This window comes from Xenopus tropicalis, chromosome 7 (assembly GCF_000004195.4).
Source record: "Xenopus tropicalis strain Nigerian chromosome 7, UCB_Xtro_10.0, whole genome shotgun sequence".
Classification (NCBI taxonomy): Eukaryota; Metazoa; Chordata; class Amphibia; order Anura; family Pipidae; genus Xenopus; species Xenopus tropicalis.
The window spans coordinates 72582236-72605790 of NC_030683.2; the positions used below are offsets into that span (position 1 = coordinate 72582236).

Below are 23555 nucleotides of genomic sequence, written 5' to 3' on the forward strand. Positions count from 1 at the left end.
GCTGGTGCCCCTGTTAGGAGAAAACAGCACCAGCCCGGGGTACCTGTAGCAAGCGCTTCCTCCTTGCTGCTTCATTTTGCCGTGACCCCACGACCGGCGCATGCGCAGTAGAGTGAAAAGCCGACTTCTCTGTTAAAGTTCGGCTTTTTCACTCTACTCTGCATGCGCACGCACTGAAGCAGGAAGGAGGAAGCGCTGCAGCTACCTCGGGCTGGTCCTGTTCTCTCCGAACAGGGGCACCAGCCCGGAGTAAAAGGTAGCCGATTTAAGTCACTTGGGGGGTGCCTAACATTTTGGCACCCCCAAGTGACTTTGCCTTTCCTTGTCCTTTAAAATGGTGCTTGGTGATATAATTTATCCCATGACTCATTAAAACTTGTGTCTCATAATAAATAATATACCTCCTGTTGTAAAATATGAGGATATCAGAAGTCACCTCAGAATTCTATGACCTGTGTAAAAACACTCAGCCTTCAGCCTTGTGGTCCTGGAACTCCTTGGTGACTTGTAATATCCTTATAATTTACAACAGGGGTACATTATTTACTATATTATTGCTTAGTGATGTTGTCATAATCAGTGTTTAGTGAAATAATTTGTCACATGTCTCACTGAAACTTGTGTATTATAATAAACAATGTACACCCTGTTGTGAAATATGAGGATATCAGAAGTTGCCTCAGAATTCCATGACCCGTATAAAAGCACTCAGGCCTCTAACCTCGTGCTTTTATATGATCATGAAACTCCTCTGTGATGAACAAAATATCTTTAAAATTTACAACAATGAGTACATTATTCACTATACAATACATGCATATCCAGTATACCCTTATATATTGTGCTCAGTAAATGCAACTTGTGTCATGACCTCTGGAAACTTCTATCCGAAAAGACAAAATTTAGGAGTAAACATATAAATCGCAAAATATTGATCATGAGAGGATATGTCACAGGTGTATGGTGCAATCAGATGGATTAGATATGGTTAGAGATTATAGTTCAGAACCAATAATGTACAACTCACTTTATAAACTGAATTTACTTAGTGTAACTGGGATTAATATAGATTTATATTAAAAATGCAGTCTCTGAGGAAGGACGCTGTCACGAAACACGTAACACCTCAAGCTGTGTCTCCTGTCGGACACAGGGACTCGGGGCAGGAACACCTGGGTCAACAGGACCGTTTGGTAAGCATAACGCTTTCTTGTTTGGAAGTGGGTTCTCCCTGGCTGGGGCAGGTTGCGCCTAGACCAGAGGATTTGAGCGGTGAGCAGTTTTTGTGTGGGGGAACCCGTATTGCTTTTTCCAGACAGGCACCTGAATTTTAACACTAATTTCCATGTTTGAGCTAGCCCTTAAACTGTGTCCTGTGGATATATAATTCTTTCATGTGACCTTAAAAAGATTGCCAAACAATTGCATGTCATTCCACCATCCCAAAGTTCAAAATTGTCAAGGCCAGGCCATCGCAGCATGCTCAGACCAAAAGCAGAAACCAAAATGCTGACATGTATGTAAAACCCTAGAATTTCTCAAACAGACCCACAGGTAGGTAGTTCTTGCAACTACTGATATCAATGTGCATGAGTCTACACAAATGAGATCTACATGGGAATTGTGCCGGGAGAAAATCTTTGCTGAAAGAAAGACCAAAGTTTGCCCATGATCACATAGGTGAGAACTACGACTTTTGCAACAGTGTGTTCAACAGAAGTGGCTAAGATCATTACTTTTACCAAGTACCAAAATATGGGTTTGGTGAAAACCAAAGCATTTCACCAGAAGAACCCAATACCAGCTTTAATGCGTAGTGATGGAAATGTCATATTTGGGGCTGCTTCAGGGCCTGCGAAGCTAATCATTATAAAATTTACTATACATTATTAATTATACCAAAGGGTGCTTGAGGATAAAGTGAGAGCATCTGCCAAAAGACTGAAGCTCAAAAGCCCAAATGTGGACCTTGCAACATTCCAATAAATCCAGAAGTAAATGGCTGGTTTTGGAATAACCAAGGCAAAGCTGGATTTAAATGCCTTTGTAATGCTTTGGGGAGGATTTTGAAATGGACTGTGCACTCAAAATACCTCTCAAACATCAAATAGCCAAAAAAAAAAATTCTCACAATCAATGTCAGAGACTGGTATAAGAGACATCTCCTAAAGGTTATCCTGCTGTAGGGGATAATACCGTGTATTAAAAGCCAAGGTTCCACTTAGTTTCCCCTCTTCTTGCTTGCTTGAGGCGCCAGCAGAGCTAAAACCATACAGCAGACCCCACAGCCGACTCGGCCTTGGGGAGTTGTCTGCTATACACTAGCTACTACATTTTACTTTTTCACATGACTGTATATACTAAGGTTAAGCAACTAACAGCAGTCCAAAATATGTCCTGTGAATCAGCAGAACAAAAGATAATGATCTACTGTGGGTATCTTCTAAAGCTAATACATTTACTGCTAAAAGGCTGTGGTTTTTGGCTGGTAAAGCCAAAACATAATGCTGTACAATTCTAGCCTACTTATTTTTAAAAGGGATAGTGACAGGTTCCAAGTTTTAACTGGAATGTTTCACTATGCCTACATAAACCATAGCACCTTTATTCTTTTCAAAGTTATGTGCCCTCTTGACTTCCCCCTGCACACCACATACTAAATGAGTATTATGCAGATCTAACATCAATCTGAGGATTGCCTGAGTATGGCTTTTAAGGTTTGCTCAACAAAAGTCTTGCCTGTTGCGGTTATTCTTACACTAAGTTACACAAAATCTGAAACAGAAAGTACAGTTACATTCTGTTACTGCGCTTATAAGCATAATCAATATTTGATTAAGCAGTCTACTTTCAAACACTTGATATAAATAAGATGATCTTTATCTCTAACATTGGCTACAGCTGTGGGAAGAAAGGGATTTGTTTACACAGAAGGCTTTTCAATGCACTGCTGATTAGTTTTGATTGTGTATGGAAGAACCAAACATAGAATGTGACTTTACCTTCAACTTTTCATTGAACTAATGTTAAAAAAAATGGGTATACTTTCCCTTTAAGTGATGCAAGTAACACTAGCAAGACCAAACTGAATCTGGTTATCCACCATAAAACAATACATGCAGCAACAAATATGCCTTAGCAGTCTACTGTGTCTGTAAATCATATGCAGATAGCTTTTCTAAGCGCATGCAAGAAAGCTAAAATATACTATTTATGACTGTTAATCTGACAAAGCTATTCATCTAAAATTACTAAATTAGCATGTACAAACATACAAATATAACATAAATCCCCCAACTAAGTACATTTTCTTATTGTACAGCACTGCGGAATATGTTGGTGCTTTATAAACAAATGTTAATAATAATAATAATAATATCCAGAACACTCCAAATCTGTTTTGGAGGCAAAACAATCTTATTGGGTTTAAATAATTTTTTAGTAGACTTTAATTACAGTAGACCAAATTACAGAAAGAAACCATATCTGGAAAAACCCAGGTCCCAAATATTCTGGATAACAGGTCCCATACCTGTACTTGAACCCCTTGAACTACTCTGCAGCTATACGTGAATGTTGACAATGTCATCTGACTTGGACTGTCTGACTAGCTCTAGCTTACCGCAACTTTCATCTATCAGTTCAAGTTGCATTACACTGTTATAATTAACACCTTAATGCAACACAATTCAGTGTTTGGAATTGGAACGTCAGTGTAGAGATGAATGGTGACATGATTATTGGTTAAGATGCATACTGACTAGAATGCATGGCGTGAATACGTCCCACTCCAAAGGAATGTGCTGCAGTACTACTCACAGGCTGGATTTAAATCACCTTTAAATTAAGGCGAGCAAGATTTATTGGAACTTGCACCCTTTTGTAATGTTAATTATCAAATGGACAACTCACAGCATGAAAAGTCTGTATGCAAACTTATTTAATGAAAGGGGAATGTATTTAGACAAGCAAGCAAAAATAGACTAATTTTGAAACAAATTCAGAAATCAACCCCCATTTGTCACAACATACCTAGCACCTGATGAATAGCGACTTCATTTCAACTGAATCATTCCAATCTATATTTGTAACATAAAGGCAAGCAATAGGGATACCTCCTAATCCATTCGTGGGTGCTAAATGATTTGCTTCATTAGGTGGCTGCCACAGTTTATAGCACATATGGGCAGATTAAGCAGTTAATACAATCAGAAATAAATTGATGCACCTACAACAAGGAGAAAGAAAAAAATCTTCCAAAAATACTTAGGCCAAACACAATGGTAGCAAGGCGGCAATGAAGCCTCCCTGCTGCACAACATATCACTAGACACCATCTGCCCACTGCAAATCCCAACACGTAATGTACTGTTGCCTTGACATCTGCCTAGACTGTTGGGACAAAGGAGAAAAGCTGCTACCAGATATTACAATGTACCAAAATCTACTTCAGAAACCTTCCACCTTTTACTATAGGCAGTGGTGTAAGATCACCCCAAAGCAAAGAATTAGGGGTCACTGTACGGCACTCACGCAAAATCCCCCACCACTGCCCATTTCTGGCCAAGGCAGGATGAGTTCAGAAACATCCTCTCCATACATCCCAAACAGTTAAGCACCCTCATACATAATAACACTTGAGACATAGGGGAAGATATGCGGGGTAAGCCATGTTGCTGTTAATGGTGGGGGAGGCGATAACTGAGCCAGGCGTACGGTGACCTCCTTGACTTCTCGCCCAAGTGACGCGTTATATTGTAGGTGCGAGCTTCCCACACATAATAAACACGCAGCTCGTGAAAAAGGTGTTGTGTAAACACGAAGGAGCCACCATTCAGCGTTAGCACTCTGTGCCTTACACCCGTCCTACACGGAACCAAATAAAATAGCACGCAGTCACCAAATTCCCAAAGACCATCTCCCAGCAGGGACACGCCACAGCCTGCAATGTGATTGATCCTGCACCTTTGCACTAGTAAGCACAAGCGGGATCAGGGTCAGTAAGCTGAATGGAAGCCTGCAGAGACAGCAGCTATTAGCAGCGCAGATATAGGGGAGAGGGCAAGGTGCCCAGTCACTACTGACCTTTCTAATTCATCCAGCTTGCCCCCCGTTGCCATCCTGCCAGAAGTCGAAGGAACTGCGTGGATACTGGGAAAAGCAGCGAAGGCAGCGGCGTCGGTCCCTCCCTCCATGCTGCAAGATCACTGCAGGAGCCGCTTGTGATAGAGAGAACGCAGTAAAGACAGGGAACGGAGACTGAATGGAGAGAGGGGAAGGTACAAGGCTGTGCTGAAAAGCAGAGAGATACATCCAAGAGCCAAAGTGGAATATACTATCCATGTGGAGCCATGATTCCTGCCCACCTATGTACCTGGTTACTGGCCAAACACGGGGGCCATTACGGATCGGCGAGGCTGGGAGATGGCTGGACTGGCTGCTCTAACACTGCAGAGTTTCCTTTCTGAGGTGGCCACAAGCCCTTCAGCTGTTCCTTTGCAGGCAGAGGGAGGGGAAGAGCCACAAGACACTGTCAGAGGGAGGGAGGAGGGGAAGGCTTGGCTTCTCGGGGCATATTGTTCTCTTATTTCAACTTGTGTGAGCTTCAAAGGATTCATTGAGCTATTGCTCACGCACACACTATTCTCCCGCACAAAGGCGCTGGATTCTCCCAGATTGCTCAGTGCAGGTTGATGATGGGCATGAAGGCAGGGGGATGACGCTGCAGGAGCGCTGGGAATCTCCGCTTTAGAGCAGTCTCACTGCAGTTCCTATTGGGAACTTGTCAATAGATTGGGGGGCAGAGAAATAACGCATTTCCCGCGCAAACGATTTGGGGTGAAAGATGCAAAATTGGAATACTGCCTTTGTGCCCTACACTAATAGTGTTCCACATAGCTGTTATAAAGATGGATTTCTAACCAAGTTTGGAGAATGTCCTGGCTATGAGTCAAGGAGTGTATCAGCAGCACAAGTCTGGGCAGGCAGATGTTTTACAGCTTTTAAATTAACCCCTTTCATATAACTCAGATCTTGCATTTCTCTGTGGCTTTCTTTGTGGATCATGATTTGTCTAACCTGCTGTACAGCCATGAGTAACATTTTACTGCTATATAAATGAAGAATAATAATTACACTGGCGACAGAATTCATAAAACAGGTGTACATATATACACTGGAGTATTAAGCAGAAAATCAAAAATTTTATTTGATTAGTGTTTCTGCCTGTCACTTTTCAGCCTGAAAATGCAAGGTTTGAGGACAAACTCTGCCCTGTGTGTGGTGGGAGTGCTATTCCTGTCACAAAGTTTTATTCTAATACACATGGCTGTCTAAGAAGCAGGTTTTGGGCTGATTTACAAACTTAAATACTAAATTTCAGGTGTGCAGTTGCCACTAGCAACCAATCAGGTCTTTGTTTTTATTTTCTACCTTGTAGACCATACTTGTGCAATTTAACACCCAATATTTGTAACCAGAATATAAGGATCAGCAGTGAATGGAATAACAAGTTATTGATTCTAAGTTTTATTGTGTTCCGTGTTGTTCCTCTTTTGCATAGTAGCAAATGTCATCTTTAAAAAAAAAAAAAAAATTTCCCCTAATTTGTGAATGTACCCTAACAATTTGCTTGCTCATAAAAACCTTCCTCAAATTTGATCCACTCCAAAGGTGACAATAAAATCTGCTGTAAGACCCCTATTTCCACTTGCAAAACCCATAATAGCAGGTTTGCACTAGCACATTTGTTTGTATAATGTATAGTGCCTGTTAAATAATCTAAACTGGGTCTAGAATGGCACCAAATGTTATGTACAGATAAAGGTAGAAAATTGCTTACTGTATTTTACTCAGAAGGCATGCATTTTATATCCATAGATGAGTAAAGACCAGAGTCTGCTTATTTTGTCAATATATGCAGGGAATGGCACGCAAACACAGGAAAAAGTCTTTGTAAACAAGCAGAGGTTTGTGGCAAATAGATCTATCTACCTACCTATCTGTGATGTCCCCCGAAGTTTTCTCAAGACAACTTCCAGCGACTGCGGGACATCGCAGCAGCGCATATGCCATCCCACCGGCAATTTACATTCTAGCCGGTGGGATGGCATTGTGGGAAGATTAGTTGCCCGCGACAGCGAAGTCGTGGGGTGACTAATCTCTCCATGTGCCACTGCCTTTAATATACAGAACTTCTCTTAATTTGTTGCCTTACTGGTTTACAGCATAATGTTCTAAAACCAGGCCAAGGTTTGTGCTGATAAGCCTTAGGCACAAATTTGCGGCAGAGCAGAAGCATACTGGCACGGCAGTGTTACTTCATTTTTGGGTGAGTGGTTCCATGGAATGAGACATAACACAATTCTGAGGTTTACTTGCATTAAACTTACCAGCTCAGTGAAATGTACATTTATTTCTGTCAGTGTAAGGTGGTAATAAAGCATGGAGACAATGTGCAGAACGTGTTTTACATACTGAATATGGCAGACACTAGCTATTAACTATATTTTAGGAAAATATCTACACTGCCTGGAAGAAAATTGCATCTGCTGTAAATGCAGGAATATATATACAGAGATTAGTAAAGTACAACTAAAAATTAAATTTAGGTATCAAGAAATAATATAAGCAAGTTATAAAAAAAACAATACAATTTTTAAAATAGCACAGCTTGCATTACTTATATCAGTGTGTGGGTGTATATTCATAAACATAAATTGTTGTTATATGTCTTGGGAACTATTATCCCTATATTTAGTCTATAATACTATTTAACCTATTTTCCCCTGCAGCAATGACATTTTCAAGTTAATAGAACAGGTTTCCCATATTGTTCAGTTAAAGCGCCACATTCTTGAAACACAAATTTTGCATGGGTTATTTATAATGCTTTTCGACAGATACTTGAGATTGCATTGTTCTGTGCACAGAAGAAAATCTTTCTTGTTAATTCTTAGAAAAACAAAACAATTATTATACAGGTATTGGAATTATCATCCAGCCAAACCCAAACTCTGAAATATAGAATTGCCATTTCTTATACAATCCATTATAATCAGGGACTGACAAAATAATACAAAAATTAATTTCTGATCATATTCAGTTGATAGAAAATACATTTGAAATGTCCTTTATTATGTGTTGTAACATATACTAAGTGCTGGAGAAATAGTGAGCTGCTTAGAATAGCTTCCTGGGTTTCCTTCTTTTTATTTATTTATGATGCAAGGCAAGAGATGTTCAAGAACTGTTTAACTAGTCATTGTAGAGAGAAAATGTTTGGTGCCTTACTATTCTAACTGTGAATGATCTCATTTGACTATTTACAATTTAATGTATATTATATGTCTTTGATACAGACTTTATGAAAAGCTAGAGAATTCCTTTCACAGTACAGTACTCATTTTCTGACTATCACATATTCCAATTAAAAAACACACATGTATATTTCACCCATTTATCAACATTATGATTTGAAAATCTTTTCAAAACGAGCATTTCCTCACAGAAGCACCTGTAGATCAGGGTATTCCAAAACTGGAGTGCAGGCAACATCCTGTTACTTCTGCAACTAAATTGGTGAAAGATTAGATGCAGCACTGTATTCATAGGGGGCAGAGATACATCTCTGCCCACCAAAAGAGAGACTGGTGGCAGTTCATTTGGCTGTTCATTGATGTTATGGAATTCCTTGCAGGGTAACATTGTAATGGCAGATTAATGCCTTTAAGAGTGGCCTAGATGACTTAATGGGCATAAATATGTCTATATATGTATCTATAAATAAATGAACTGGGATTCATTTGGAAGGTTTAGATTTGATGGACTTTTTTTCAATCCACTGTTTATCACCAGTAAGCAAATAAAACCATACATTGCAACTAAAAATGGGCAGGAAAATGTGATACTATAGCTTCCAAAAGACTATTTAGTTTTTACAAACAACAGCATCTTTAATAAATTTTAATCTTTAATAAATTTTAATGTGTCAAGTGGGAATCAAATTTGGGATTCACCAAATCTGTTATTTTAGGATTTTGTCAAATAATGAATCCTTCTTAGCAGATTTGGCCAAATGGATCATATCTAAATTCCCCATCCCTCCTTATATTGTATAATTGTGTAGCCTGTGTGTGGGCATCAAGTTCCCCTTTCCAGTGCATACACAAGACTTTGGGGTGAAACAAAACTTGCCTTTATAACAGTGCCCACAAAATGCCACTTGCTGTGATTGTAAATAAAATGTAAATAGTACATATAATGTAAATAAAGTTTATTTTGCTCAGCTATAGTGATAGAAAAGAATTTTAAATGATTTTTTAGGGTGGCAGGTCACGATGAGTGCAATAATAAAGTCATTTGCTCATTTTGAACTGATTTTTCAGTTCTCTCCCTCTGTCCATACCCAGACATTCATGGTTATATTGTTTTTGAATCTATGGCTAAACTAATCTCCACAAATGTCATTTATTAAAATATCCAAGTTGAAAAAGCACAAGTTAAAAAAAGTTTTTAGTATTGTCATACAGGTGTGGGATCCCTTATCCGGAAACCTGTTATCCAGAATTACGGAAAGACTCCATTATAGACTCCAATTTAAGCAAATAATTCTAATTTTTATTAATGATTTCCTTTTTCTTTGTAATAATAAAACAGTACCTTGTACTTGAGCCCAACTAAGATATAATTAATCCTTATTGTAGGCAAAACAATCCTATTGGGTTTATTCAATATTTAAATGATTTTTAGCAGACTTAAGTTATGGAGATCCAAATTACAGAAAGATCCCGGAAATATCCGGAAAACCCCAGGTCCCGAGCATTCTGGATAACAGGTCCTATACATGTACCAGTGTAAAAAAAAAAGCAAAAGCCTTTAAAACTTAGAAGCAAAGAAAGATCTTCCAGTTGTAAAAGGGATATTTGCCATCGACTCCTACGTGATCTCGACAGTGTGTATTTTTTCATTCGGATTTGTTGCAGTTTTGTCACATAATAAACTGTGACAAAATCGCATTTTTTCCCTCAAGTTTTGTTGTCAGAAGAACCAAACTGAAAAAATCAACCCTTAGTTAATGCCCTACTTGTTCTCTGTAATACTTTTTTGGTAATATGAATGTGCTGATCAGAACAAATATTAGTGTCACTTTAAATACTGTATGCAGCATAGACCAATTAAATAACAGGCTAAGATTTATTAAATGATTTTCTCAAATGTGTTTTTTGCAGCTGCAATGACACTTTCATTTTGGGGAAAACACTGCATTGTGGAAAAAAAAAACATGGCAATTGTACTTTAACACCCCATCATGAGGAGGGATGAAGATCTATTCAATTTAATAGTATTATCTAGTAATGAGCGAATCTTGCATCTATTTTTTGTCGCCTGCCTCTATTTTTTTTGTCGCCCGCACTTTTTTGACATGACCGTGCCCTTTTTTGACGTGGCCGCGCCCAATTTGACACACACAAAAAAATTTTTGTGCGACAAATTTTTCCGCTGCGGATTTTCATGGATATTTCACAAAACAATTTGCCAATGACGAAATGCGGAAATACGCTGCAAATCCATGCCTGGCGAAAAAATTTGCTCATCGCTAGTATTATCTATTTAAAGTGGACCTGTCACCCAGACATAAAAAAATGTATAATAAAAGTCCTTTTCAAATTAAACATGAAACCCAAATTCATTTTTATATTAACACATCCAAACCCATTATAAAGGCATTTAAGAATCCCAGCTGTCAATCATATATTGCTTGCCCCGCCTCTATGCCTTAGGCATAGAGGCGGGGCAGACAATAACTTTATCTTTCCATTCAGTACTTCCTAGATGTCACTGCACATCTCACTTTTCCCCTCCCTCCTCCTCATCTAACTGCGTAGCCAGTGCATGGGCATCAGGTCCCCCATTCTGGCACATAAACAAGATTTTGGCATGATACAAAGCTTGCCTTAATAACAGTGTCCACAAAATGGCAGCTGCCTGCTTGCTTTGATTGAGTAATTCCACGACGGAATGAAACAAGATTTATATTATTTATATAGAGTAAGTAAAGTTTAATTTGCTCAACTAACAATATAGAAAATAATTTGGAGTTATTTCTTAGGGTGACAGGTCCCCTTTAATGCTTTCATGTTTGTAAAGGAATATAAAAACATCACAGATGTTGACAGTGACAATATTTTCTACACATCAGCATTTTCCCAACCTGAGCTCACATGGTAACAGTACATGATGACATTGCAAAGCCAGATTTGCATGCATGTCTCTTTGCTCCTTCCTTTAGAGAGCATAATATCATCAATGCTAAAAATAGTTTGTCATGCTTCAAAGCATTTTGTGTACTTAAACAAGGAAACCTTTTACACAGGAAATATAAGCAGATTATGGTACTCCACTGGCATATGTTAAGAGAGAATGGACAGAGAAAGTGCAGATATTTGTACAGTAAATAAAAAATACAATTGTGAAAGAATAGCCACAGACAGAAGTGGATTCAGCTGTTGCCAGGGAAGACAAAAATCTGACCATCTTTAATAAAGCAAGGCTGCTCTTTGATTAAATGTGATCTGTTTAATAGGCATGCACAATGTACAATTACCAATTATAAAGCAAAGGCAGGGAGGCCTTAGCATCTGGCACATTAAACAGGGGTTTTGTTAAACTGACATGGGTAAATGCAGGTAGCATTTCAGCTGAACAGAAGAATACATTTGAAGTTAAGTGGCAGTGGTAATCAGTGTAAATGTATTAATAATCTAGACATATGTACACATTTTGCATGAGCATATACTACAGAGGAAAAGCTTGTAGCCCTGTACTGTATTTTGCTTTAAATTACACCCCCTGCTCTGCTGTCAACTTCTGCAGGAATCAAAGGTCATCGCAAGAAATGGAATTTTTTAGTACAGGTACAGCCATGCAGGAATTGAAATAGGGTGGAGGGGAAGTTCAATCTTCACCCTCCAGCCTGTCCAACCAGAACTTAAAATTCAAGAGTAAACAAGTAGTCTAAAAAACTGTGTAAGGAGAAAGAAGATGCAGGCACTACAGCTCTACTGTCTGTACTCTATTCTGCAGAGCACTATAGGAAGGGCCCGGCCCCAGAGTGAGTACATCACAGGGACCCAAAATGCATTAGGGCAATATTACTTATGGCAAGCAGGTACCAGTTTAAAAATGTTGTCTTGCCACAGTAAATATCAGTCTAGAATTACCTGTTATTCATCAGTGAAGTACTCAGTGGCCATTTTTAGTGATCCTTCTATAGTGATTATATTGGCATGACTGTATAGTAGTGTAGTAATTATACTGGCACATCTGAGGTTAATATACATATTAACCATTTTCCATAGTAATTATACTGGCACATCTGGGGTTAAAATGCTTGTTATCTTTTAGTTATTATATATACTTGTATTTATTTAGTGATTATACTGGCTTGTCTAGGGTTAATATGCAGATTATCCATTATCTGTAGTAATTATGCTGGTGCATCTTAATGCAGGCTGTCCATTTTTCGTGTAATTATACTGGTATATGAAAATACCCGTTATATATTTTATTTAGTGATTATACTGGTTAATATTCGTATTATCCATTTTCTTGGTATTTAGGGGTGCCTTCACAAAGTGCAACATGGGCAAATGTTTTTTACAATGCTGCACATGGTTACTTACACAGCCCCCCTAGTTATACAATTTTGTAAGTTGTAAGCAACTCTGTGGGCTTTGCCAATATATTCATTTCCTACAAGCTTGGCACCTAGTTATTGTATACAGGCCTAGTCTAGAAAAGCAGGTTATTTTTACTTCATGACTTTGCCCCCCCCCCCCGGAAAATTTTCTGCAGACATCCAGTGTCTTTTTATGTTCATGGAACTCCTCAGTGACTTATAAGATTCTTAGATTTTACAATAGAGGGTACATTTTCTTACTATATAAAGGGTTCTAAGTAATGCCATCAGCTATGATTGGTGCTTAGTGATACAATTTGTGTCACAAGACTCTGAAAACTTGTGTATTATAGTATATAATGTAGCCCTCCTTGTAAAATATAAGGATACGGTGTAATAGAAGTCACCTAAGACTTCCATTTCCTGTATAAAAGCACATGGCTATGGGACTTGTGCCTTATATAAGTCTGGAACTCATCAGTGACTAATAAGATCCTTATATATTTTATATTTTTCCCTATGAAACACTACAAAATGTCAAATCCATGTAAACATTCTGGTTTTCTGTAAGGCATTTCCATTCCATTTGCCTTTCAAAATCAAAGTTAGGAAAGTTTGTATTTGTCTATTCAGACATTTTAAGCCTAGCAGCATTACAACATCTTTTACTAAATGTTATTTGGTCAATAAAATTCACTAATGGTCAAAGTGACATATATAAATTTAGGGACCAGAAGGATAAAAAGGTGTTGATATGCTGTGGGTATCCATCTCCAGAAGGGTTAACACTTTTAATATAGCTTCAATTCTTTGTTAACATTTCTCTGGCTTACATTTACTAGTTAAATAATGAACATTTTAGTTTACATTTGATAAGTAACCACAGAACAGGCAGCTGAGTCTCTAACAGAGATAAGAGATTTACCACATATGAAAAGGGTCATGCTGGAGATGTTTATCCTGAACAAGGGTTATCAATGTGAATACCAAGGGCCGTGGTAGATGGGGAGATTAGTCACCCACGACAAATCTCCCTTGCTGCGGGCGAATAATCTCCCCCAAAATGCCATCCCACCGGTGAGAATGCAAATCGCCGGTGGGATGGCATATGCAGAGTGGCGATTTCCTGAAATCGCAGAAGTTGCCTTGAGAGGCAACTTCGGCGATTGCGGTGCCGCGTATGCCATCGATTTACATTCTCACCGGTGCGATGACATTTCGGGGAGATTAGTCGCCCGCAACAAGGGAGATTTGTCGTGTGGCAACTAATCTCCCTGTCTACCACAGCCCTAAGGCTGCAGTCATACCTGGCCTACCATCCACTGTCCTCTGCCTACAGATAGTATGTCACGTGAAATGTGACATAAAGAATGTCGCAAGAGAACCAAGTACATATACAGTATTTAAATATTTATAACTCACAGTAAGAGAAATCCATGTTCAAGTATAACAAGGAGCAATATAATTTGCATCAAAATGGATGAATTAAACCATACAAAGGATAAGGTTAGAAAGCTAGGAATGAGATAAGCTTAAGTCTGTTGTACCAGCCTGAAGAAAAAGGGCCTCTGACTCTAGAGCACCCTTAACATTCCCACTAGGTACATGACCTGGTGATTACAGATTGCATTAAGCCAATGCTCACTAACCTATAGCTGTCTAATGCACACTGAGCATGAGCATGAATAAATGGCATTGTGGTTTTGACCTTTAAAGCTTATAGCACCAACTAGTTAGTAACTAATAGCTACTTGTCTGGATATAAAAAGGTCAAGTGTGAGCCTCCTATTTTCATGTTTAGATTGTAATAAAGTTTCTAGTCTCTTCTCATATTTTGTACTTTAACATATACAAATTTTAGAAATCACCATGGAGATCCATGACATCTACAAAAACATTTTACTTGTCGACATGAATTAAAAGAAAATGCATAAGGCACACTCGACAAGAAACTATTCCATCATTTTTTTTTCAAATGTGTATACCAGGAGCACAATTCAGTTGAGAGATAGTAAAAGCAATTCATGAATGTGACTGATTAAGAATAAATTCACTGTATAGTATCAGTACAGAAAAATGGTGCTAGTAAAAGGCAGAGTGTTGAAGAAAAATAAAGGATTAGGCCACACTGTAACTTTGCATATATAATTCAGACAAAACTGATTAGCAATCTAAGTAAAGCCCATTAATGAGTGATTTTATTTAATCTGCAAAGGCAACTGCACTGATTGGTCAAAAAAGACAAATCGAACCAACCAATAAACCATATTAGTTAGCATATGAGGGGTAATTTACAGAAACCAGGGGTATAAGTGCAAAAGCACTAAGGTGTGCAAGAGCAAAACAAAAAAGAATGTGTTTCCAAACTAAATTGACTGATTTGATAGTTACATAAATGATAATCTTTACAGGAAACACTGCACCAGAGCCAGTATGCACTGCACACAATACATTCTCGGAAAAACAACTAGGGGGCACATTTACTAATCCACGAAGCGTCGGAATGCGGTTTTTTCATAATGATCGGTATTTTGCGATTTTTTCGTAAATTGTTGCAACTTTCTCGTAGCATTACGACTTGCGCGAATTGTCGCGACTTTTTCGTAGCCGTCGCGCCGTGTACGAAAGTTTCGGATTCATTCAAGCTTCAGTATCGTGACTTTCTTTGGGCCAGGTTGGAGCTGCAGAGTCTGAAAGGTTTGCCCGCCGTTTCTGAGCGCTCAATACGAAAAAGTCGTGACAATATACGAGCAAATCGCAATGGCTACAAAAAGTCGCGACAATTCGCGCAAGTCGTAACGGCTACGAAAAAATCGTGACAATTTATGAAAAGGTCGTAACGCCGACGAAAAAATCGCAAAAAATACGCAAAAAGTCGCAAAATGTTCATTTCCAATCCGAATTTTTCCCATTCGTGGATTAGTTAATGTGCCCCCAGGGCTTGTACCCTGTAGGTGCAGTGACCCACGGATGAGGTAATGTTAAGTGTCACATATATAGGGGCATATATATCAAAATGTGAGATTAGAGCTCACTACAGGGAAATTCACCCACTTTCTATTCTTTCCTATGGAATTTTTAGAAGTGTATTTACTAGATGGTGAACTTTAACTTCCACCCATTGATAAATACACTTTTAAAAATCCCATAAGAATGATTATAAAGTGTGTGAATTTTTCTGTAGTGAGTTCTAATCTCACATTTCCATAAAACTACCCCGAAGCCTGACTTTCTCTTTTTCTCTTACTAACTATTGACTAATGCAATACAATTTCAATGGCGCACATAATCAGAACCAGTGGAACCACGAAAAACGAAGGACAGACAGCAAGTATTTTCAATGGCAATTACATTTACAAATACCTTTAACTTTACTGGAAAGTTGTTTAGAATTACATTTGCTCATTTGTTAGTTGCAATCTGATTCACAATAGATGCAGATAGGTTTGGCTTGAACTTCTAGGCAACTGGCAGGTGTCCCAAGGCTTTCTGGTTCACTGGGTTTATATGTAAATCAAGCTTTAAAGTGACAGTCATGAGCCTTTACCACATGAGACACGTTTGATGACAGTTATCAAAGATTTAATAGCTGATAATAGTGGCTGTGCAGCTTACAAAATAGCTTAAAAAGTAATAATTTTAACATCATCTTAATGTTGGCCTTAATATTAGAGAGATTATTTTCACCCTAAAGCATGAGATATTGGGGGGCATTTACTAACGTTCATATTTTATTTTTTTCATGACTAGTATTTTCTTGCACAAATATACAAATGTTTGCAGAAAAAAACATACTTTTTTCACCATTTATTATGCCTCCAAACTGCAACAAATCCGAAAGTAAAAATATGCCATCAAAAAGCTGTCAGGGTCAAATAGAAGTCAATGTCAGCTGTCCTTTTTCAACTGGCTAATCTTTCTTTGCTTTGTGCTTTTAGAGGGTTTCAGGGCTTTTTGACATTTTCATTTGTATGACAAAACAAAAAATTAGCATTATTCTCATTTTTGCTGTTTGTGCTTTTTTAAAAAGGCTGTTTTCATAAATCACTTGGCATATGTGCTTTTTGAGAAAACGAGTTACTTTGTGGTTTCAAAAACCTCTAAAACCACAAAAACGAGAATGTTGATAAATCGGCCTCCCTGTGTTCATTTTTTAATTTCACCAGTGAGGATTCTGGGAGCAGTGGTTTGCAAGATCTCTAGAGCAATATCTTTTTTTTATCCAAGAGTTTAAAGAAAATATATCTTGTGTGTCAGAGACACACATAAAAATATATTGCTTTTGGATCAACAGGCTCTCTTGAGATCAAGCCATAACAGACAGGATCAAGTTTATATTTATCAACAGCACAACACATTCTTTCCAGACTTGTTAAGTGAATCATTACACAGCTGAAAAAACTTATGGGTCAAAATAACAGAACAGAGTAAAAATCTATTAAATATTTGTACATGTACAAATGTTGAAGTCACTTTGGATAAGGCCTCAACTAGACTTGCAGAACCAGAAAATCCAGTAAAAATACAATTGTAGCAATAATTAATAATATGTAATTTTAATATGACAAACACTCATAAAAATTTTTTATGCCTAAAATGTCAAATACCTGATAGTAATTAAGCATATTGCACAAGCACATTGTTCTGCAAATTGTTCTGAAATAAAATCTGGCCCTCTAAAACTAATATGTAGAAAATACTCTACAAAATATTACGAGTCGTTCATGATATTATAAGAAAAAAGACTGACACACATTCATACTGGGAGAAATATGCGATACCCACATATAACACCTCATTATATCCACAGATCAGCACAAATAAATAAGGATACAGGTATGGGATCTGGAACCCCATTATTCAAAAACTCTGAATTACAGGAAGAACATCTACCATAGAATCCATTTTAATCAAATAATTTACATTTTTCAATCTCTGTAATAATAAAATAGTACCTTGTACTTGACCCCAACTAAGATATATGTTATCCTTGTTGGAACCAAAACAATCCTTTTTGGTTTATTTAATGTTAAAATTATTTCTTAGAAGACAAAGTATGGAGGTCTAAATTACAGAAAGAGCCCTTACTCTGAGAACCTTAGGTCCTGAGCATTCTGGATAACAAGTTCTATAATTAATATATATATACAGTATATAAAAAAGAAAAGATATTTTTCTTTTAGAGGGGATACACTGGGCTCTTTGTTTTTTTTCCAAAAGGAGCTCTGGCAAAGGTGAAAAAACTTTGCTAATAAATTTAAGGGGGTGGTGTCTAATTGGCACCTCCCAGTAAATTTGGACTCCCTTATCCTTTAAGGCAGTAGCTAAATGTGCATCCACACCAATTATCTACATTTGTTGTCTCTCATATCAAAAAAGGCAGCCATCTCATGAAAAGGCAATAGTGTGGGATAACCAGATGCAGAACATAAAGTATGCTCCAATTGTGTTATAACATCATTAACATTGCTGAGAAAATTAGCTCTTCAGTTTATTCTCTGGGGAGAATTCCCTTCTTACTTGAGAGATAACAGGATGCATTCACGTACCCTGATGCAGTGAGCAAAGTGCAATTTTGGACACAATCACAATATTTTTTTTGCACTGGTTTTTCTAAGAATTCATACAGCATTGCATACACAATGTGGTTGTTGCTTTGCATGCAACGGCATTGCATCTGATTTATGCTGTGTCCGGCAGTTGCACCAAATATTTTCACAGTCTGTCTTGTATCAGTTCTGGTGCTTGCTTGCTCAGCACATGGTGCTAATCGTCCATAGAAGCAGCAGCACTCAATTCACAACAGAAGGCAGGAAGGACTGATCTGTGCTAAGCACAACTATAGGAAAGTGGGCAGAGTGCTTTTGGAGGCAAGTACCTTCAATGAAAGTGGTTTTAGACATAACTCACTGCAAGGAAAAACATAAGTTGTTCACTGCACCTGCAATGTACAGTAAATAAGCCCTAATCTGTTCTCTTTCTACATTTCTACATTTTTTCTTCTGCATTTCTACAAGAAAAACATATTCATCACTAACTATGCTCTCTTATTTTGTAAAACCATAGGGGTATAAAATTGTTAACATGTATTTGATGGTTACAAGAACCTTAAAAAATTACACAAAATTGTGTTTTACCAATTTATCTGGAATAAGAAAGCTCCTAGAGTATCCAAATCTATTCTGCAAAGAAATAAAGATGAAGCAGGTCTTGGAGCTCCAGATCTTCATAAATACTTCAAAGCCAATATTTTAAATCAAATGTTAGACTTATTATCCATACAGTCACAAAAGAAATGGGTAGAAATTGAAACTACTCTTCTGAAACCATTTTCGTTGGATACTACTATGATCTTGAATAACTATGGTCAGATGGTGAAGGTGTTGAATAATTACATAAATTTGCCTCCTACGTTGAAAGTTGCAGTCAAAATTTGGAGAGAAAGCATAATTGATCCATTATACTTTCCCTTTCCTTCTCTGTTGGCACCAATTTCTATTTTGTAACCCATTCTTAAAACAGATCTCAAAGGCTGGAGTAAAGAAAGTTCTCCCAATTTAAAAGACTTATATAATATGGATCAACTTAAACTTAAATTTACAAATACGTACATATTTAAAATCTCTTCCCCAAAGCAAGTTAAGATCAATATCAGATTTGGTTAGACTGTCGAGGTTGGGGTTGTTTTCTCTGGAAAAGAGGCACTTGCGAGGGGACATGATTACTCTGTACAAGTACATTAGAGGGGATTATAGGCAGTTGGGGGATGTTCTTTTTTCCCATAAAAACAATCAGCGCACCAGAGGTCACCCCTATAGATTAGAGGAACGGAGCTTCCATTTAAAGCAGCGTAGGTGGTTTTTCACGGTGAGGGCAGTGAGGTTGTGGAATGCCCTTCCTAGTGATGTGGTAATGGCAGACTCTGTTAATGCCTTTAAGAGGGGCCTGGATGAGTTTTTGAACAAGCAGAATATCCAAGGCTATTGTGATACTAATATCTACAGTTAGTATTACTGGTTGTATATATATAGTTTATGTATGTGAGTGTATAGATTGGTTAGTATAGGTTGTGTGCTGGGTTTACTCGGATGGGTTGAACTTGATGGACAATGGTCTTTTTTCAACCCTATGTAACTATAAGATTTTGAGAAAATAATTCTTCTGGAAGGGAGAAGGAAAAAAGGTCTGGCAAGGATCTATAACCTTTTAAAGAGACCCAAAGAATGGACAAAAATTCCTGCAATGGAGAAATGGGAAAAATGTCTAAATAAAAACTTTCCTGTTAAGATTGTCAACAAGCAATAACCAGAACTTTTACAAAATTTTATATAATTGGTACCTAACAGCCTTAAAATTGTCCCAGATTTATACAGGAACTGTTAATGCTTGTTGGAGATGTAACAAAGAAATAGGAGATATGTTACACATATGGTGGTCCTGTTCTACCATCCAATGCTTCTGGACTTCTCGGATATCGAATTACATCTCACAGGATTTTGTTTTATCTCTGGAAGTGGTGTTATTAAACATTTATGACAAAATTCCTAACAAAGCTCTGGAAATAATATTTTTTTAATTATCAAATACAGTCAGACTTTTAATTGCTAGAAGAGCTGATGAGAGAAACTAGCAGTATAATAGAATATGAAATGGCAATTCCAAGAAATATTTCAGAAAGAAGATTTATACATGAAGCTCAAAAAATATGGAAGAACATTTCTGGTCTTGATACTCTTTAGTTACGTGTGATGTGTCTGAGGTTTTTTTTGAGAGCTACCGTTTGAAACTTATATTTGTTACAATGTTTTACTTTTCTCTCAGGAGATATTTATAAAATAAGCTGTTTAATTATTATGGTTTACATGTATTGTAAAAACTAATAAAAAGTAAGTTGGAAAAAAGACTGAAACTTTAAAGTATTGTTAAAAGAGGTATATTATAGTTGATACTTGCCCCGACTAGGTTTAGACACTACTCATACCTTAACTATTTTACAGAAATACCAATAATATGCATTTCTTAATGGAATCTGTCCATGAGATTCTGTTGTTAGATTAATATATCATGCTCTCTGGTCTAGGACTTAATTATCAGATTCAGGAAGTACTGGATTATAAATTCCACATTCTGAAATAATGTGCAGGTTAGACAAAAACATTCTGCAAACTTGAATGTTGCATTCTGAGGGTAATATTCCAAAGAACCTAGGGGTTCTGCTGCAACACAGCAAGCTCACACCCAGTTTAAACTGCAGTTACCAGACTTCACTATCTCAAAAACCTCCATCACAAACACTTCAAAATCCACGTGTATATATACTAAATAATGCCATCACACACTGTACATTATAATCAACAAATAAATTGTAGCCCACCTTACTAATAATATTTAAACAGACTTGCTACATCCAACTTTTACTTTAAAACCTTTTCAATATTTACGTCCATGCTTTTAATTATATTATTTGACATTTTTTTTTTATGTGGAAACTATATAATACACCCCAGCATTTTATAAAGTATTAACCATAGACATTGCTCAGAAATTGTATTCATTCATTAACTCATAATACCAATCAAACAATTCAAATAATAATGAACATACCACAATACTAAATTCATTAAACATAACATTTCACATAAAAAAATCAAATTAATTATTCACGTAAATCTACTGCCAGCTGCCACACACACACAATGTGCGATTTCCAGAAGTACCGTATATACTCGAGTATAAGCCGAGTTTTCCAGCACTCAAAATGTGCTAAAAAAGGAATCCTCGGCTTATACTCGAGGCAAATAGGCACTTACATGTCAGAGCGTTCAGTACTGAGCAGGCACACACACCCCCGTGCGACTAGGCGAGTCGAGCCGAACCGAGAATGAATGCTCGCAAGTCGGCCGGCTCCCCTGCGATGCGCCGGGCCGAACCGAGAATGCATGCATGGCACATCGGCCGTACAACTGCCCCCGCGTGCGATGCGCCGGCCCGGACCGAGAACGTACGCTCGGCACGTCGGCCGCAACCACCCCTCCCCCGTGTGCAATTCGCTGGCCCGGACCCCCGTGTGATGCACGGCAACGAACCGTGCGCATGGCATGTCACCCGCACCGCCCGCCCCCCTGCGATGCCCCAAGCTGAAACGACTGAACACACACGTGCGCACTGTTCCATCCCCGGCTCGAAGAATGAACAGATGGTACGTCGCGCGCCTCAGCACCCATGGTCTGTGAACAAACCCAATGGTACAAACGCTATGGCACTGTCCTGTCAGAGCTCATGGCAGACACAAACTTTGTTATGCAGGTAAGAGACAAGTACCTGTTATTTTAAGTTTATTGGAATAAAAGCACAATAAATGTATGCTGTATTTCTGACCTCTTCATTTCCCAAAATGCTTGGTCCCTAGAAAGGTACCTCTGCTGTCTGCCCCCATTTTCAGCCATACATATCAGCTAGCTGGCAGCACTGCCAGGTGGGCACAGGCCAGAGTCCCATACCTGAATGTGTTAGGTTGTTAGAGGATGCTGGTTGTAGTTCAGTAATGGCTGTAGGAAGGATAAAGGGTTGCAAACACACAGCCCTGTTCTACATCTGTCCAGTTGATGATGGCCCCTATGGCTCCATAAAGTAGAGTAAGTCCTGTGCCAACTGGTCAGAGTTACATTAGCAGCTTAATGCTGTTAGATGGCCAGAGAATGTATTCATGTAACAAGCGCCGGTGATTTACACTAATTAGTCCATTTGAGTGTCCTTTTATTAAATAATTTGATTATTAAAACTTAGCAGTAGCGGCTGCATTTCCCACCCTAGGCTTATACTTGAGTCAATAAGTTTTTCCAGCTTTCTTAGATAAAATTAGGTACCTCGGCTTATATTCGGATCGGCTTATACTCGAGTATATACGGTAAGTCAAACAGATATCCAGTTCTTCTACTGATGTATGCCATTCATTAACAACACTTAACCTTTATTCACTCACATCATTGAGTCATAAATCTTATAATCAAAGAGTGAAAAAATAGAAATAGTCTGACATCTTATTTTTTCATCTCATTATTCCTAATTGAATCTGTGTTACAATATCAGCCATATTAGTGTGCTTTATGTTCCAGTTGCTGCTACAAAATGCCTACTAAACCAGCATAGATATATATTAATAAGATTAGGTTGTACTTATAATTATGTTCTTTCCCTTTTACTATTATAATTATTGCATAGTGCATTATTTCTCTCCTATTTATCAATGTGTGATTCTAATGTGTGATTCTTTCTAATGGCTGTGGCACACGGGGAGATTAGTCGCCACACGACAAATCTCCCTTGTCACGGGCAACTAATCTCCCTGAAATGCCATCCCACTGGCGAGAATGGAAATTGCCGGTGGGATGGCATACGCAGCACCACAATTGCCGAGGTTGCCTCTCGATTTCGGGAATGCCATCCCACGTGGGCGACTAATCTCCCCGTGTGTGTGTCTTTTTCTGGGCCCCACCTATTCAGTCATGTGTGTTAGCTGACTGATCAAATATGTTTGATATTGATCTATTTTAGACTCTAAAGGTGGCCACACACGTGGCGATTTGCGATCTTTCGTGCAACCATCGGTCCCACAAAAGATCGTTAAATCCGCCACTAACCTTCAGGGCTGAAACGGCAGATAAGGAGGTAGATTTCTACCTCCTTCTGCCGATTCAACGGCAGATTTTGCTCAGGTGCCTTCTATGGCGCCCGATCAAAATCTTTTAACCTGGCTGATCGGCGAGTCGACCGATATCAGCAGCCTCCTGCGATATCAGTCGACTCGCTGACTTGCCATACACGCAACCTCGTTTTGTACGATATTATCGGTGCGTGTATGGCCAGCTTAAAGCTG

General features: G+C 38.1%; 1 protein-coding gene across 9 annotated transcripts in view; it reads right to left on the reverse strand.

The window, feature by feature from the left end:
- The window catches only part of arhgap32 (Rho GTPase activating protein 32), a 312512-nt gene that overhangs the window by 142316 nt on the left and 146641 nt on the right, over nt 1–23555 (reverse strand). For 4 of the 9 annotated variants that reach the window (XM_031905577.1, XM_018095928.2, XM_004916166.4 and 1 more), the window contains exon 1: nt 5086–6574. The exons of 2 other annotated variants lie outside the window; for them this stretch is intronic. In XM_031905577.1, the coding sequence (XP_031761437.1) occupies nt 5086–5195 (110 nt within the window). In that variant the 5' untranslated portion in view covers nt 5196–6574. Of the gene's footprint in view, nt 1–5085; nt 6575–23555 lie in introns of those variants that run through there. 3 more of the 9 variants (XM_004916168.4, XM_004916165.4, XM_004916164.4) reach the window with 2 other exon arrangements.